The sequence below is a fragment of the Coregonus clupeaformis genome, chromosome 28, assembly GCF_020615455.1.
Source record: "Coregonus clupeaformis isolate EN_2021a chromosome 28, ASM2061545v1, whole genome shotgun sequence".
Lineage (NCBI taxonomy): Eukaryota > Metazoa > Chordata > Actinopteri > Salmoniformes > Salmonidae > Coregonus > Coregonus clupeaformis.
Window position 1 is genome coordinate 31,535,691 of NC_059219.1, and position 18,320 is coordinate 31,554,010.

Here is an 18,320-nt window from a genome sequence, read left to right on the forward strand (position 1 = left end):
ACACCTCTCACCCGGAATTTTGGACCACTCTTCTTTTGCAAACTGCTCCAGGTCTCTCATATTGGATGGGTGCCTTTTCCCAACAGCAATTTTAAGATCTCTCCACAGGTGTTCAATGGGATTAAGATCTGGACTCATTGCTGGCCACTTCAGAACTCTCCAGCGCTTTGTTGCCATCCATTTCTGGGTGCTTTTTGAAGTATGTTTGGGGTCATTGTCCTGCTGGAAGACCCATGATCTCGGACGCAAACCCAGCTTTCTGACACTGGGCCCTACATTGCGACCCAAAATCCTTTGGTAATCCTCAGATTTCATGATGCCTTGCACACAGTCAAGGCACCCAGTGCCAGAGGCAGCAAAACAACCCCAAAACATCTTTGAACCTCCACCATATTTGACTGTAGGTACTGTGTTCTTTTCTTTGAAGGCTTCATTACATTTTCGGTAAACAGTAGAACGATGTGCTTTACCAAAAAGCTCTATCTTGGTCTCATCTGTCCATAAGACGTTCTCCCAGAAGGAATTTGGCTTACTCATGTACATTTTGGCAAACTGTAGTCTTGCTTTTTTATGTCTCTGTGTCAGCAGTGGGGTCCTCCTGGGTCTCCTGCCATAGCGTTTCATTTCATTCAAATTTCGACGTATAGTTCGCGCTGACACTGATGCACCCTGAGCCTGCAGGACAGTTTGAATTTCTTTGGAACTTGTTTGGGGCTGCTTATCCACCATCCGGACTATCCTGCGTTGCAACCTTTCATCAATTTTTCTCTTCCGTCCACGTCCAGGGAGATTAGCTACAGTGCCATGGGTTGCAAACTTCTTGATCATGTTGCGCACTGTGGACAAAGGAACATCTAGATCTCTGGAGATGGACTTGTAACCTTGAGATTGTTGATATTTTTCCACAATTTTGGTTCTCAAGTCCTCAGACAGTTCTCTTTTCCTCTTTCTGTTCTCCATGCTTAGTGTGGCACACACAGAAACACAATGCAAAGACTGAGTCAACTTCTCTCCTTTTTATCTGCTTTCAGGTGTGATTTTTAGATTGCCCACACCTGTTACTTGCCCCAGGTGAGTTTAAAGGAGCATCACATGCTTGGAACAAACTTATTTATCCACAATTTTGAAAGGGTGCCAATAACTTTGTCCGGCCCATTTTTTTAGTTTTGTGTGAAATTATGTCAAATTTGCTTTTTTCCTGTTTTTTTTTGTGTTATTCCAATACACACAAAGGAAATAAACATGTGCATAGCAAAACATGTGTAATTTCAATACTTTTCTGTGAGAAATACTTCATTTTCTGGAAAAATTTCAGGGGTGCCAACAATTTTGGCCATGACTGTATATATATATATATATATAAACTCAGCAAAAAAAGAAAAGTCCCTTTTTCAGGACCCTGTCTTTCAAAGATAATTAGTAAAAATCCAAATAACTTCACAGATCTTCATTGTAAAGGGTTTAAACACTGTTTCCCATGCTTGTTCAATGAACCATAAACAATTAATGAACATGCACCTGTGGAACGGTCATTAAGACACTAACAGCTTACAGACGGTAGGCAATTAAGGTCACAGTTCTGAAAACTTAGGACACTAAAGAGGCCTTTCTACTGACTCTGAAAAACACCAAAAGAAAGATGACCAGGGTCCCTGCTCATCTGCGTGAACGTGCCTTAGGCATGCTGCAAGGAGGCATGAGGAGTGCAGATGTGGCCAGGGCAATAAATTGCAATGTCCGTACTGTGAGACGCCTAAGACAGCGCTACAGGGAGACAGGACGGACAGCTGATCGTCCTCGCAGTGGCAGACCACGTGTAACAACACCTGCACAGAATCGGTACATCCGAACATCACACCTGCGGGACAGGTACAGGATGGCAACAACAACTGCCCGAGTTACACCAGGAACGCACAATCCCTCCATCAGTGCTCAGACTGTCCGCAATAGGCTGAGAGAGGCTGGACTGAGGACTTGTAGGCCTGTTGTAAGGCAGGTCCTCACCAGACATCACCGGCAACAACGTCGCCTATGGGCACAAACCCACCGTTGCTGGACCAGACAGGACTGGCAAAAATTTCTCTTCTCTGACGAGTCGCAGCTTTGTCTCACCAGGGATGATGGTCGGATTCGCGTTTATCGTCGAAGGAATGAGCGTTACACTGAGGCCTGTACTCTGGAGCGGGATCGATTTGGAGGTGGAGGGTCCGTCATGGTCTGGGGCGGTGTGTCACAGCATCATCGGACTGAGCTTGTTGTCATTGCAGGCAATCTCAACGCTGTGCGTTACAGGGAAGACATCCTCCTCCCTCATGTGGTAACCTTCCTGCAGGCTCAATGCCACCATGACACCAATGCCAGCATGACAATGCCACCAGCCATACTGCTCGTTCTGTGCGTGATTTCCTGCAAGACAGGAATGTCAGTGTTCTGCCATGGCCAGCGAAGAGCCCGGATCTCAATCCCACTGAGCACGTCTGGGACCTGTTGGATCGGAGGGTGAGGGCTAGGGCCATTCCTCCCCATGAAATGTCCGGGAACTTGCAGGTGCCTTGGTGGAAGAGTGGGGTAACATCTCACAGCAACAACTGGCAAATCTGGTGCAGTCCATGAGGAGGAGATGCACTGCAGTACTTAATGCAGCTGGTGGCCACACCAGATACTGACTGTTACTTTTGATTTTGACCCCCCCTTTGTTCAGGGACACATTATTCAATTTCTGTTAGTCACATGTCTGTGGAACTTGTTCAGTTTATGTCTCAGTTGTTGAATCTTGTTATGTTCATACAAATATTTACACATGTTAAGTTTGCTGAAAATAAACGTAGTTCACAGTGAGAGGACGTTACTTTTTTTGCTGAGTTATATATAACATTTTGTTTATAGCTGCTTTATTTTACTATTTCAACATGTGTTTGTTGTCAATGTTTAGGTGTCAAAGTGGTGGCAGTTGTGAATAAAGCCAACAGTTGGAAGAGTTGCAGAGTTAATTGAAAATAATGCCATTGTTAATTATATGCTTTTTTCATTAATTAGGCTATTTTCTCTTGAACCATATGGTCTATCCACTAGAAAGTCATGAACAATATGGACACATACACTGCTCAAAAAAATAAAGGGAACACTTAAACAACACATCCTAGATCTGAATGAATGAAATAATCTTATTAAATACTTTTTTCTTTACATAGTTGAATGTGCTGACAAGAAAATCACACAAAAATTATCAATGGAAATCAAATTTATCAACCCATGGAGGTCTGGATTTGGAGTCACCCTCAAAATTAAAGTGGAAAACCACACTACAGGCTGATCCAACTTTGATGTAATGTCCTTAAAAAACAAGTCAAAATGAGGCTCAGTAGTGTGTGTGGCCTCCACGTGCCTGTATGACCTCCCTACAACACCTGGGCATGCTCCTGATGCGCCAACTACTCGACAGTCTGTGGTGCAACGTGGCGTTGGTGGATGGAGCGAGACATGATGTCCCAGATGTGCTCAATTGGATTCAGGTCTGGGGAACGGGCGGGCCAGTCCATAGCATCAATGCCTTCCTCTTGCAGGAACTGCTGACACACTCCAGCCACATGAGGTCTAGCATTGTCTTGCATTAGGAGGAACCCAGGGCCAACCGCACCAGCATATGGTCTCACAAGGGGTCTGAGGATCTCATCTCGGTACCTAATGGCAGTCAGGCTACCTCTGGCGAGCACATGGAGGGCTGTGCGGCCCCCAAATAAATGCCACCCCACACCATGACTGACCCACCGCCAAACCGGTCATGCTGGAGGATGTTGCAGGCAGCAGAACGTTCTCCACGGCGTCTCCAGACTCTGTCACGTCTGTTACATGTGCTCAGTGTGAACCTGCTTTCATCTGTGAAGAGCACAGGGCGCCAGTGGCGAATTTGCCAATCTTGGTGTTCTCTGGCAAATGCCAAACGTCCTGCACGGTGTTGGGCTGTAAGCACAACCCCCACCTGTGGACGTCGGGCCCTCATACCACCCTCATGGAGTCTGTTTCTGACCGTTTGAGCAGACACATGCACATTTGTGGCCTGCTGGAGGTCATTTTGCAGGGGCTCTGGCAGTGCTCCTCCTTGCACAAAGGCGGAGGTAGCGGTCCTGCTGCTGGGTTGTTGCCCTCCTACGGCCTCCTCCACGTCTCCTGATGTACTGGCCTGTCTCCTGGTAGCGCCTCCATGCTCTGGACACTACGCTGACAGACACAGCAAACCTTCTTGCCACAGCTCGCATTGATGTGCCATCCTGGATGAGCTGCACTACCTGAGCCACTTGTCTGGGTTGTAGACTCCGTCTTATGCTACCACTAGAGTGAAAGCACCCCCAGCATTCAAAAGTGACCAAAACATCAGCCAGGAAGCATAGGAACTGAGAAGTGGTCTGTGGTCACCACCTGCAGAACCACTTCTTTATTGGGGGTGTCTTGCTAATTGCCTATAATTTCCACCTGTTGTCTATTCCATTTGCACAACAGCATGTGAAATGTATTGTCAATCAGTGTTGCTTCCTAAGTGGACAGTTTGATTTCACAGAAGTGTGATTGACTTGGAGTTACATTGTGTTGTTTAAGTGTTCCCTTTATTTTTTTGAGCAGCGTATAATAATTGAATAGTTACCATATATGTTTTCTGTTAATTACCAAAATGACTGAAGATTACAGTAACTTTGGTAAATTACCAGTAGCTTTGCAACCCTGTGTGCGTGTGTGTGTGTGTGTTAGAAAAAGTAGAGGATGAAAGAGTGTGGTTCTGTGAGAGAGTGAGAACAAAAAGTAAAGAGAAAGTGTATTGTGAGAGATTGAGACAGTGTGTGTGTGTGTGTGGTGAGAGAGCAATCTAATTAACGTTCCTGTGATGTTTTACTAAATACCACAATAATACGGGGGTGGGATTTTCTAAGAATTCAATTTGCACATGACAAAAATGCTATTCTCAGAAGCTGATGAAATCAACTGCTCACTTTCTAACTACAGCAAGCAATTATGAATTCCAATTTTGTAAAGAAACGCACTGCGGCCACGATTCTCTGTTGCCCTGCAGAATGGGTGGAACCCAGGGTGCAACATGCTGAAGGCGGTGAGGGGACTTTCACATGAAAACCTAGATGAGTTTAGCCTTGTAATACCCTTGGCATAAGACCTGCCAATATGAGACCTGAGCAGATCCGTTTGGAACAAAATGTTGGCACTAAACAATGAAGGTGTGTCGGCTGTACTATCCTCCACCCTTGGCATTACCAGTTACTGTCCCTGGTGGCTTAAGTGACTAAGTAGACATTCTTACCCATGCCGGAGTCCTTCTTGGTTCCGTCTGAGATGATCTCCACATGGTCCCCGTCCACGTCGTAGCTGAAGAAGTCATTCAGGTACGTCTTTGACCTCTGACCTCCAAACACATACAGACAACGATTCCTCTAGAGAAAGGGTGGGGTGGGGGTGTGAGAGAGAGAGAGAGAGAGAGAGAGAGAGAGAGAGAGAGAGAGAGAGAGAGAGAGAGAGAGAAGAGCAAAATCTAATTCATGCCAACGCTCTGAATGGTTTACATTCTTCTGTGAAACAAGATAGTCAGAACTATCAGTTCAATTATCCTTGGCTTCTTAAAAGTCCTGAGAGTAAAATCGGTGCATATTTGTTCTGTTATGTCATTGGCTTTCTCTAAAAACACAAAGCAGAAAGCCATTTTGGCTCTTCTGAATGCTTCAGTCATGATTGTGTGGGTATTGATTTGTTTCTGTCAATAACTCATTCTGGTGTTTGTGCTGAATTCTATAAAGAATGTCACCGCAAAGTTGCCACATTGTGTGTTGATATGTGTGAGTATCCATGTATGAGCACAGTTCAGTATCATCCACGCAACATTACCCTACCATCAACACCAGTCATGGTACTACTCCCATAACTCACAGTGTGGAAGAGCATGCAGTGTCCGATGCGTGACTGGACGTCCTCAGGCCCAGCGTTGCAGGAGTCTTCTCTGAGCAGGCTCCAGGTTCCGGCCTGGCAGTGGAAGGCATACAGCCCACTGAACTGGGGCTCGGACGTCCTGCTGTCCTCCACACTGCCGTTACACATCAGGATCCGACCGCCAAACGTATAGATCATGTGCTTCTCCGAGTCCATACACATCTATATGGAGAGGGAGGAAAGAGGGAGTAAGGATGAGAGAAAGGGAGAGGAGGAGAGAAAGGTTGGGTAGGAAGAGAGAGTCATGAGATTCAACATTTGGATTTCAGTGTTGGGCTTAGAGCAGTGGAAAAATGATGCAGAAATCCTTGGCATTTACAGATCCATTTTTAGCTTAAAAAGTGGGACACGAGGAAAATATGTCAAGACTGTAGCTGGCTAAGCCTTCATCATCAGTGCTCTGGTCTCACCTCCAGATGGCTGAGTGCACCAATTATTTAATCCACAGAAACTCTGTAACCTATTTTGAATTAGGCCCAAAGTGTTTCAATTCACTCCTAGCCAGTTTGGTCCAGTTTGGACGTGTGTGATACAGCTGTGTGAAGGGCGTGATAATGGGGTTACCTGGTGGTCAAAGACGAGCTTGGGCCCGCCGTCGGCTGACGTGTCCTCGCTGAGCAGTGTCCAGGTGTTGGCGTCGACGTCGTAACGGTAGAAGTCACTCTTCAGAGACTTGCTGTTCCTGACGCTGGAGTCTAGGTAGCGGCCGAGCGTGTAGATCTGCCGCCGCTGGCTGTCGATGCACATCTTGTGACAGGACCGCGCACTGGGACCACTCTGGGAGAGGACAGGGGGGACATAGTAAGCCATCGCACAACCTATCAAGAAATTGTAAAACGAGACAACTCGGCCCCCTGCAGTCTATGTGCGTTTCTGCCATTTACTGAACTTTGTTGATATCCAGTACCTGCTCAAAAACATTGTGCCTTTGTAATATTTTCCTATAGTGAAGCAATCAACTATTATCTTCATTATTATCATCCGTTAAATCAGGGGTGTCAAACGTCCGGCCTGCGGGCCGGATCAGGCCCGCAAACGGGTTTAATCCGGCCCGCGAGATGATAAAAAAAATAATAATAATAATTTAATAAAGTATAAAAATGCGCTGCAATTTTTCAATAAAATAAACTGCTGTTCCAATTGCGTCCACTGGATGGCGCAATAGCAATTGTGTTAAGCAAGCAAACTGTTTAAACCGGGGCAGAGCAAGTAGGTCAAGCACGTGCAGCCAATGAGCTACTTTGTTTTGCCCGCGATATTTATTACGGCTTCTACTTTTAACATTATGTGCTTTGGCACCCTCATTGCCCCAATATGTCTCTGTCAAAAAAGAGAAAAGTGGACGCAGAGTGCAGAGTGTTCCAAGAAAAATGGTCATCCTATTTAATCACGGAATTGAATGGGAAAGCTGTATGTTTGGTGTGTTCAGAGCATGTTGCAGTGCTGAAAGAATATAACCTTCGCCGCCACTATGTGAGTCTTCATGCCGACAAATATGACAACTTTCAAGGACAGCGGAGATGAGAGAAGGTGAATGAACTGTTGGCGGGTCTGAAGAAACAGCAGTCTGTGTTTACTCACAGCCGAGACATCAGTGACGCTGCAGTGAAAGCTAGCTACCTCATTGCTAATGAAATCGCAGTGGCTTCAAAACCATTTAGTGAGGGTGAATTTGTAAAAACATGCATGATGAAGGCAGCGGAGATTGTGTGCCCTGAAAAGCGGCAGGCTTTTGCAAATATCAGCCTGACAAGAAACACAGTTGCAGACAGGATTTCCGATCTTTCAGTGGATTTGGACAGCCAGTTGAAGCAAAAAGTAAAGTCATTTATTGCGTTTTCGGTTGCAATTGATGAAAGCACGGACATTACAGATGTTGCACAACTGGCCATTTTTTCATCCGCGGAGTTGATGACACATTGACCGTCACCGAGGAGTTCGTGGAGTTGGTGCCGATGACAGATACAACGACAGCAGCTGATATTTTTACCCGCACTCGTCGGCGCGCTGGACAGGGTCGGAGTGGACTGGTCCCGCGCTGTCAGCCTGGCTACAGATGGTGCGCCCTCAATGATCGGGAAAAAAGCAGGCGTTGTGACAAAGTTCAGAGAGAAAGTGCAATCTACAAATGGAGGACGTGATTTTTTGACTTTTCACTGTATTTTGCACCAGGAGGCTTTGTGTTGCAAGTCATTAAAGATGGATAATGTCATGAAGGTGGTCATCCAAACTGTTAATTTCATCCGATCCAGAAGCCTGAATCACTGTCAGTTTGACAGCCTTCTCAGAGAGAAAGACCACATCTATGGCCTGCCATACCACACTGAGGTAAGATGGTTAAGCAGAGGTGCTGTGCTGAGGCGTTTCTTTGATTTACGAGAAGAAATTGAACAGTTCATGGAAGAAAAGGGCAAACCAGTGTTAGAATTTCATTCCGCAGAATGGATGCAGGACCTTGCATTTATGGTGGATGTTACAGAGCACCTGAATAACTTGAACAAACAGCTGCAAGGGCGCAACAAAGTTGTCACGCAGTATTATGACAGCATACGTTCTTTCAAGTTGAAGCTGTCATTGTGGGAGACGCAACTTGCCGGTGGTGATGCAGCTCACTTCCCCTGTCTGAAAAATGTGTGCGCGACCCAACATGTGGCAGACATTAAGCGGTTCAAAGATAAAATAACGGGACTGTTACGGGAGTTTGAGCAACGCTTTCAGATTTATGTTTATATGTTTTTATGTTGATGTGCTATTGTTTTTAATTGATTTTATTTTATTTGTATATTTAACCTATTCTTGACTCTGTGGTTCTTGCACTTGTTTGGGGAACAGGATTTCATTTTTATCTACATTTCCGCCTGAGAAATGACACCCTGATATAGTTCTGTGATCTGTGATATACTTCTGTGAATCACTGAGGCATTGTGTGTTTGTGTGTTCTTTGTCCTCAGAACTTTCAAATAACTTGAGGTGTTTTATGATTAATAGTGATGTTGTGCTTTTGGACACTGTCCTCAGGCTCCAGCTTTATGTTTATATGTTTTTATGTTGATGTGCTATTGTTTTTAATTGATTTTATTTTATTTGTATATTTAACCTATTCTTGACTCTGTGGTTCTTGCACTTGTTTGGGGAACAGGATTTCATTATTTTTATCTACATTTCTGCCTGAGAAATGACACCCTGATATAGTTCTGTGATCTGTGAAACAGTTCTGTTAATCACTGAGGCATTGTGTGTTTGTGTGTTCTTTGTCCTCAGAATTTTCAAATAAACTTGACGTGTTTTATGATTAATAGTGATGTTGTGCTTGTACTATTTTGGACACACTGTCCTCAGGCTCCAGCTTTATGTTGTATGTTGATCGTATTAAAACAAAGAAAACAATCTGAAGTTGTTGTTTTTAAGTTATATATACACCATGATTTTTCCGGTCCGGCCCACTTGGGAATAGATTTTCCTCCATGTGGCCCCTGAGCTAAAATGAGTTTGACACCCCTGGTTAGATAGACATTACCTTCACCTTGACCAAAGAAAACTGCAGTCATTATCATGATCATCATTTATATCATTTATACAGTTTAAACACTTGGTCGATGTAAATATCATAGAAGAGTGTAATTGTCTTTAGGACAGCTGTTTTTTAGTTATGACATTTGTGTTTCTTTACGTAATATGTAATTGTTGTACTGCATGCGTGTCTATAGTTTTGTTCAATGTTGTGTTAGTGTATGTAAGTGGTTTTGTCTGAAACTTTGTTCCCCCTGCTGCTGTTGGACCAGGTCTCTCTTGAAAAATAGATTTTATCTCAATGAGAAAAACCTGTATGAATAAAGGTTAAATAAAATAAAAAGTAAATACATAAATAATCTAGTGTTCTGCTCATTAAGCAGCTGTAACAATCAGTATGGACCATTTAACAGTTGATGTCTTGTTCTAATAATAATAATAATAATAATAATAATAATAATAATAATAAGCCATTTAGTAGACGCTTTTATCCAAAGCGACTTACAGTCATGTGTGCATACATTTTTACGTTCCGTGTCACAATAACTCCTCTTTTCCACTTTCCCTCCATCCTTCTCTCTTTCATACATCTTGCGCCCTCACCTCCTTCTCTGTGTCTCTGGAGATGCAGACCCACTGGTTCTCCTGAACACTGTAGGCCCAGAAGTCAGCCAGGTCCTGTGTGCCGTCCCAGCCCCCAAAAAGATACACCGTCTCTGTAGGAAACAAGAAGCCAATGCTGGTCAACACCTGGGATGCATTCAACATCACTGAACTACTCCGGTGCCTATACTGAAACACCAACAAGTCTAAAGTCAAGAAAAATGGTCCTTAAACTATCGCTTTACACACAACTTGTATACTGGTTGAAAATGGCAGATTTGGTCACTGATAAGCGCCATTGGAATGCAGTGGCTATACAGTTACATGCTATACAAGACGTCAGAACTCAGGGTGTCCACTTTACAGTGCTGTATGGGATTCAACTGACAGGCGTTCTAAACAGCAGCACTAAGCACAACAAGAAGATATAATAATAATAATAATATATAATATGCCATTTAGCAGACGCTTTTATCCAAAGCGACTTACAGTCATGCGGGCATACATTTTTTTTTGTGTATGGGTGGTCCCGGGGATCGAACCCACTACCTTGGCGTTACAAGCGCCGTGCTCTACCAGCTGAGCTACAGAGGACCACAAAGATGCCCCCGTCCCTCCCGCTAATTGGGCTACTTTTGTACGTTTTGTCGTCTGAGAGAGAGGAATACTGGATCAAGAGGACTCGATTTGTTTTGAAAGATGAGACGTTGATTATAATAAATACTGCTTTGATGTCATACAAGCAAACCACACACCCACAAGTCCAAATGTGTGCTTCGCTTTTCCATATGATGAAATTCATGTCCTTTACAGTATCAACGTTTATGATCCCTATATTTGATGTACAGTGACAAGGATGACATGGCGTCATACCCTGTTGTTTTTTTTAACAGAAGGAACCTGTTTGTCGCATTGTGAAGAAAATTTGCAGCAGAACACGCACCTGAATGCACTCATTAATCCATTCTATGCACACCAAAATGACTATCAGTTTGAGCCTTCTGAAAGCCTAACACTAAGATGGTATTTTATAACTTAGCTAGTCATGTTGGCAATAGAATAAGCTTTCGAATTATGCCCACCTGACCCAGAATGCAATTTATAATGGACCAATTTTGGATTGCGTAAACAATAATTGTGTGATGGTGGGGATGCAGACCTGCGTTCCAAATAAAAGTGTGCTTGCTTCAATTCTTCAACGGTACAGCTAGGGAGCTAAAAAAGCACCTAATAGTTGAAGGCTCTTTCCTTGACTCATAAAAGTGAATTGAAATGATTTAGTAACTGTGCACACTTTGGAGAGGTGTGTGACCACTTTGAGACACCAGTTAGACCTCTTCATCTAACACTTGACTGTTGTGTCCTCACCTTTGGTCCGATTATTTCCCCATAATGTCAAAAGTGTTCCCTTTCAATGGCTACCATGGTTATGCATTTGTTTCTCATATTTCTTCTGTTAGAAACATTTCAATGCAGCCCTATGCATAGGGGCCAACTCCCACGAGTGTAAAGGGTGAAGGGGTAGAAAAAGGCTATTCAAGATAAACACTTAGGCTACATGTTGCCATCCTGAGTGCAATCATGAGAATTTTTGGGGAAATCATCACTTCTAGAGTCCTGAAGAACCCCTGAACTGAGTAGCATGAGTGCATAATTAACACAGCGGTGCACAGGTTCAATGGGCCGTAACCATGGCAAATCAGCAGAGCGGCACACAGGGGTAATGTCTGCATGACGTGCAGACCGTGTGGAGGTTTTTAGAGGTTGTGGGGTTACTCTAGGTCATCTGGATTGACCGAAAACAGAGTACTCAGTGTCTGGGGGCCTGAGAGACAGACCAGCGAGATGCAAGGCTTCTCACAGCCTGTATACACACGCACACAATACAAGCCTTTGTCTTTACAAACGCCTGCAGGCGAGTAAGCCACCAAAACATTACCGAGCACTGAAATAACACCACTGTCTTCTGCAAAACAGCTTTAAAAGGCTATAACATATGTCTTAAACGCCCACAGAAGTAGAAATCCACTTTTGAGTTGAAAGACGATGGCCAGAGCTTACCCACGATGTTGCACAACGATTTAAGTCAATAAGTAATTGTTTTAGTCAAAGTAGGATATATTTTGGCTTGAAGTGACAACCCTGAACTGCCCACTTCGTGTCAATGCCGTGTCTTTTCCTATTAAACGACATGCTAATAATTTTTAGCCTACGTTTCGTTTCAGGGCTGAGCTTTACTTGAAATGGTACCACCCACCCGCATGGCATTGTTTACTAATAAGAAACACCTGCAAAGTTTGAGAATCGTGACTAAGCTGAGCAATTTACTAGAGAATATTTGGATACAGCAAAGATGGTGGATAAATACAGCGAGTGAGGTGTCTCTCTTCCTCTTCTGTCTCTGGCTAAATTGTTCCGCCACAGCCTACACTTGGCTGCCTGAGCCATGGCGCAAATTAAAATAGGGGGTGCAAATTCATGTTACTGCACCTCCACTTTTTCACCAGCAAATTATCATAATCTATTGGATAATTTGTCAAGTTGCACTTATTTGTTTATGTATTTATTTATAGGGGCTGTTGTCTAGGTGTGGTGTTAGCCAGCATGCCTCACCTGTCTGAACGTCGATGACCATCTGATGACCTCCCCTCATCCCTGGTCTGTTGTCATCCTCATTACCTGGAGAGAGAGATGGAGTGGGAGAGCGAGAGAAAGGGGTTGAGGGAGAAAAAAAATGTAGGAGAGGGTTGGAATGTTGAGGGGAAGTGGAGAAGGAGCAGAAGAGAAAGGGGGACGGGGAAAAACATGAATGAATCGCTATAGAGCGGTAGTGTACAGCGTACCATAGCATTTTGTTAATGAGAAAACATTTCCTACTTGAGTAGTTTGTCTCACTGTTCATGTCGTCTGGGCTTGGCTCTTGGGCGGTTGTACCTTTGTTACTCTTGGGGATGATCTGACTCCATCTTGGCTTGTACTCTTGCTGGCTGATGTACTGGTTAAATAAACCGTCTACAGAGGAGATGGTCAAACACAGGAAGATTGTCCAGATTATTTTAGCCAGGAGCTAGAAGTGAATAATTTTGTTACCTTTTCAATCTCAAAAGAAAGCGTGCTGTCAGGATGACATTGCCACGCCCTGAGGTTTCAAATCAATCTGATCAAATGAAAAGGTAATGTACAGATAGATGGGTCTATAGTGTAAATAATTAATCATGTCTATGGTATCCACTAAATCTATGAGCTAAATATAAGCTGAGCTAAGTCCTCAGTGATGGGACGGTAGACATCTGTAGTTAGTATGATGATTGAGGTCATGTAGTTGTATTGCAGTTGATGTGTACAGGGCAGTAGGTCCAGCCCCCATCGGTCTGTGTCTGAGGAGGTGTGGGTGTCACGACCTTTGACGGCTTTGTCGATGAGCTCCTCACAGGCGTCAAAGTCTCCCCGGAGCACCAGGCGGTCGTGAAGGTGTGTCAGCATTTGGTGTTCCAACGCAATGCGCGTCTTCTTCTGCAGCGACTCAAAGGCCTCTGTGTAGTTATGCTGCCGAAAGTGCTTCAGGCACAGGCGGATCGCTTCCTGTTCCCGGTACTAGAGGAGCACAGGGGGAGGGGCAAGAGGATGGGAGGGGACACGCTCACTGTAATATCGCCTCCATCTTTGTTCAATGTTTTTCATCACAAATGTTATACTTCATATTATAAACTGGGTGGTTCGAGCCCTGCATGCTGATTGGCTGACAGCCGTGGTATATCAGACCGTATACCATAGGTATGACAAAATATTATTGTTACTGCTCTAATTACATTGGTAACCAGTTCATAATATCAATAAGGCACCCCTGGAGTTTGTAGTTTATGGCCAATATACCATGGCTAAGGGCTGTATCCAGGCACTCCGCAAATACCACACCCTTGCGGGCCTTATTGCTTAAGTAACCCACTCAGACTGATTCTCTCCCTTAACCCCAACTGTGTATGTGAGTGTGTGCGAGTGTGTCTCAGAGGCAGGCTCACCTTGCTGTACCAGTTAAGACAGGGCTGCACTACATCAGGTTCCTCAATGCCATGCAGCTCAATGTACCAGATACTGAAGTTAAAACTGGGCCCCCAAGACATCAGAGGCACTGAGAGAGAGACAGAGAGAATGGTCTATAAATTTAAGTCATCAACTATTTTGCCATTTTGACTTATTTCCATCTCTAGCCCTGTAGCATCCCCTCACTCCAATCATTTTCAAGCTGGACAGAGTCTGTACAACACGTAGGCCCAAGCCATTTCCAAACTCACCTATTTTAACAAATCTGCAGGGAAACATCTGTTCGTCAATCTTGTGCTTCAAGGTGAAGGTCTCCTTGTTGTAGTCATTCTTCAGGCCACTGCAGAGGAATAGAAGAGAAAAATAAAAGAAATAAGGTACAGATAGAGTAAGGTAGGTTATTTCTACAGTAAATGATTATACTTCACTGTCCCTCTGCCCATCACCTGGACAGGAGTTCTGTCATGTTCTCTTCACTCATCCCACCAAACACTTTGAACTTCTTCAGGTTGCACACGTGAGTCTTCTCATACTTCCCAAAGGTGATGCTCTGAACGATCGCAGGCCTTTCCATTTTCAACAATAAGTACTGGAGGGAAAACAGAGTGCAAAATAGAGGGGAGAATTTGATCAGCAGTCTCTCACAATAATTAATAATGCAGTACCCGATCTATATAAGCAACACATGACACAGCAGTTTTCATTCTACTGCTCTTCTAACATGTTACACAACACTGCAGATGGCACAGACAGCAGAGGAGAAATACTGTGTATAGAAGCTGCAGCACCATCAAACTATGGGACATGTTCACAGGTCATTGGAGTGGTAACTAGCCTGGGCATATATGCTGCCGACAGGACAGGGCACTGGGATAAGCCCTCTGGGAGAGACTGAGGGGATAGAGCAGCACAGATGGAACATCGATTAAATCTGCTTTCCGGAAACCAGGCAACGCACAATCCCTGGGAGACCCATGTTTCTACATGTCCTGTAGGTTTAAATGGTTGTGTAGGTGAACAATAAACATCCACTACCAGAGTGCATCTGCTAGGCTTACTAATGGGTCCCCTGATACAGTTTCATCTTCAACAGTTTTCATCAATAATATGGCAGACATTTTGCGTCTCATTAGGTTTTAGCCAGGGTAGATTTAACACAGAGGGATTATTCCTAGGCTTGGGGTATATCGATCTTGCTTTTTCAAAACAGTCCCGTCCTGTCACCTAAAAACATGGCACACTGGATAATGAACGACCCGTATTGCAATGCTTTGTTGATTCTCGTTGCCACGGAAACCGTTATAAAACATTTATATGAAAAGGGCTGTCTTCATGTATTGAATAAAGAAAATAAGCTTTGCGATGGTGTGATTTATGGGATAAGGCTGTATTATTTATTCAGTATAATTATTTTCAAGGTTTTACCTTTCCACAACCTCGCTCTCTTTGAAAAGATAAAAGGGGTTGATGAGAGTTCAACATTTTTATAGAGTGAAAAGTATTTGACGTAAACAGATGCAGTGGAGTTTTGCCTCTGCCACACTTAAATGTCTAGCTTGGGTGGTTAAGACTGACATGCTTAGTTTCCTCTTCCTGCAAAAACAAACTTTCAATTTCCTCTGGCTGTAACCACAAGACAGTCAAACACGCTGCGCTGGGCCACTTTCTATTCATAAAAGTGCAAATACAAGTCATTGGGTCTAGACGTGCATACTGTAGATGGGTTAGCTGACAATGCACGCTTCAATGGTGCAGAGGTCAGTGAGTTATGATTCTGGATGGCCAGATAGCTACCAACAATGACAAGAAACTGCCATGTGGGGAATCGTAAGTGACTCGTTTCAGCTAGTTTCATCTTGTTCTTGGTACCATGTCTTGTTTTGAGGTGTTTTGACTGATTTCATGTCAATGCTAAAATGGCTGAAATTCGCTAGCTAGCTAACCAACAACTGTAACTATGTACTTGAGAGACAACAAGTGCTCATTGTGCAAATGTATTTATGTTTTCAATAAACATGGAGACTAAATATAGTTTACATGTTGTCAACAATCTAAGCCAACTCAGTCTGTTTTGCCCCATAGTTGAACACACGTCAGTTTTGTTGCTAAACAACCAGGTAGGCGCTACTATTTTGCAGCCACCAGTGAATTGAGAACACGGATGTTGTATGCAACTGGGCACAGACCCTCTACTGAAGAGCCCCATCCCAAGACAGGTAAGGCGCAAGGCATGGAAGGTGTGTGAGTGACAGGTAGGCCTAAGTATGAGACAGGTATCTATGTGGGCGGGACACAGCAGACGTTACCTGTGGAGGGTAATTGCTCTCAGACGACCACCTGGAGGACTGGTCATTGGGTTTGTCCACCAAGATGTTTCTACACACAGAAAGGGAAAGATGGGAGAAAGGACATTTTTCAGCCAACATCCAACCATCATTTGTTGTGAGCAAAGGGATAGGGTAATTTCCATGTAAAAGGACCCATGAGCACCACATGTGAAGGAAATTCATAGCAGCATATCAAATTGGGTGTCAAATAAGATATATTTTGGGAAATGAAGGCATAGATACATTTTTCAACCATTTCCCATCTTAAAAATTAGCATAAATACTGGCTTTGATTTCTGGTCAAACAGAAGGAAAAGGGGTCTTAGAAAACATCTACCAGAAAAAGTCTTAAAGGGATTCTCCGGTACTTTTGTATACTTTTTAGCCAGTAGCTCTGAAAATAGCACTCAAGAGCCAAAAGTGGTCCCCGGAAATCACATACTACGTCACATATGTGATGATACGGTACATGCAACACGTCACTGCGCTCTCTCGCTCTGCTGTGGGTGCATCATGTGTATCTTGCTAGCTGTCATTCACATGGCGAGGGGCTGAAGCTCATTTGTTGAACTCGAATTGCTAGGGGGCTGGCCCACTTGGAGGAAAATTTAGGAAAAATAGCGCAGCACAGCTTCCAGAAAAACAGTTGCTTTCGAACTAGGGATTTCGTGGCTAATTGAAGTAAGAGAGTAATTCTGCTCATAGATTATGCATGTATGAACTACACATTGACACATCCAGCCCAAAGCAGGAGGTTTAAGTAGTTGCCAAAGTACCGGAGCATGTCTTTAAAAGGTATTAGAAATACAGTTGAAGTCGGAAGTTTACATACACTTAGGTTGGAGTCATTAAAACTCGTTTTTCAACCACTCCACAAATGTATTGTTAACAAACTATAGTTTTGGCAAGTCGGTTAGGACATCTACTTTGTGCATGACACAAGTAATTTTTCCAACAATTGTTTACAGACAGATTATTTCACTTATAATTCAATGTATCACAATTCCAGTGGGTCAGAAGTTTACATAAACTAAGTTGACTGTGCCTTTAAACAGCTTGGAAAATTCCAGAAAATGATGTAATGGCTTTAGAAGCTTCTGATAGGCTAATTGACATCATTTGAGTCAATTGGAGGTGTACCTGTGGATGTATTTCAAGGCCTACCTTCAAACTCAGTGCCTCTTTGCTTGATATCATGGGAAAATCAAAAGAAATCAGCCAAGACCTCAGAAAATAAATTGTGAAGATGCTGGAGGAAACAGGTACAAAAGTATCTATATCCACAGTAAAAACGAGTCCTATATCGACATAACCTGAAAGGCCGCTCAGCAAGGAAGAAGCCACTGCTCCAAAACCGCCATAAAAATGCCAGACTTGGTTTGCAACTGCACATGGGGACAAAGATAGTACTTTTTGGAGAAATGTTCTCTGGTCTGATGAAACAAAAATATAACTGTTTGGCCGTAATGTCCATCGTTACGTTTGGAGGAAAAAGGGGGTAGCTTGCAAGCCGAAGAACACCATCCCAACCGTGAAGCACGGGGGTGGCATCATCATGCTGTGGGGGTGATTTGCTGCAGGAGGGACTGGTGCACTTCACAAAATAGATGGCATCATGAGGAAGGAAAATTATGTGAATATATTGAAGCAACATCTCAAGACATCAGTCAGGAAGTTAAAGCTTGGTCGCAAATGGGTCTTCCAAATGGACAATGACCCCAAGCATACTTCCAAAGTTGTGGCAAAAAGGCTTAAGGACAACAAAGTCAAGGTATTGAAGTGGCCATCACAAAGCCCTGACCTCAATCCCATAGAACATTTGTGGGCAGAACTGAAAAGGCGTGTGCGAGCAAG

General features: G+C 43.7%; 1 protein-coding gene across 3 annotated transcripts in view; it reads right to left on the reverse strand.

Annotated features, from left to right (window-relative positions):
• Nucleotides 1-18,320, reverse strand: part of LOC121543556 (muskelin) — a 39,534-nt gene that overhangs the window by 10,489 nt on the left and 10,725 nt on the right. Inside the window, exons 2-12 of one of the 3 annotated variants that reach the window (XM_041853514.2) lie at nucleotides 16,446-16,515; nucleotides 14,586-14,728; nucleotides 14,391-14,479; nucleotides 14,118-14,227; nucleotides 13,500-13,692; nucleotides 12,994-13,110; nucleotides 12,712-12,777; nucleotides 10,099-10,211; nucleotides 6,550-6,762; nucleotides 5,926-6,147; nucleotides 5,306-5,435 (exon numbers count right to left, since the gene is read on the reverse strand). In XM_041853514.2, coding sequence (XP_041709448.1) covers nucleotides 5,306-5,435; nucleotides 5,926-6,147; nucleotides 6,550-6,762; nucleotides 10,099-10,211; nucleotides 12,712-12,777; nucleotides 12,994-13,110; nucleotides 13,500-13,692; nucleotides 14,118-14,227; nucleotides 14,391-14,479; nucleotides 14,586-14,728; nucleotides 16,446-16,515 — 1,466 coding nt within the window. Of the gene's footprint in view, nucleotides 1-5,305; nucleotides 5,436-5,925; nucleotides 6,148-6,549; nucleotides 6,763-10,098; nucleotides 10,212-12,711; nucleotides 12,778-12,975; nucleotides 13,111-13,499; nucleotides 13,693-14,117; nucleotides 14,228-14,390; nucleotides 14,480-14,585; nucleotides 14,729-16,445; nucleotides 16,516-18,320 lie in introns of all 3 variants that reach the window. The other 2 variants (XM_041853513.2, XM_041853515.2) reach the window with 2 other exon arrangements.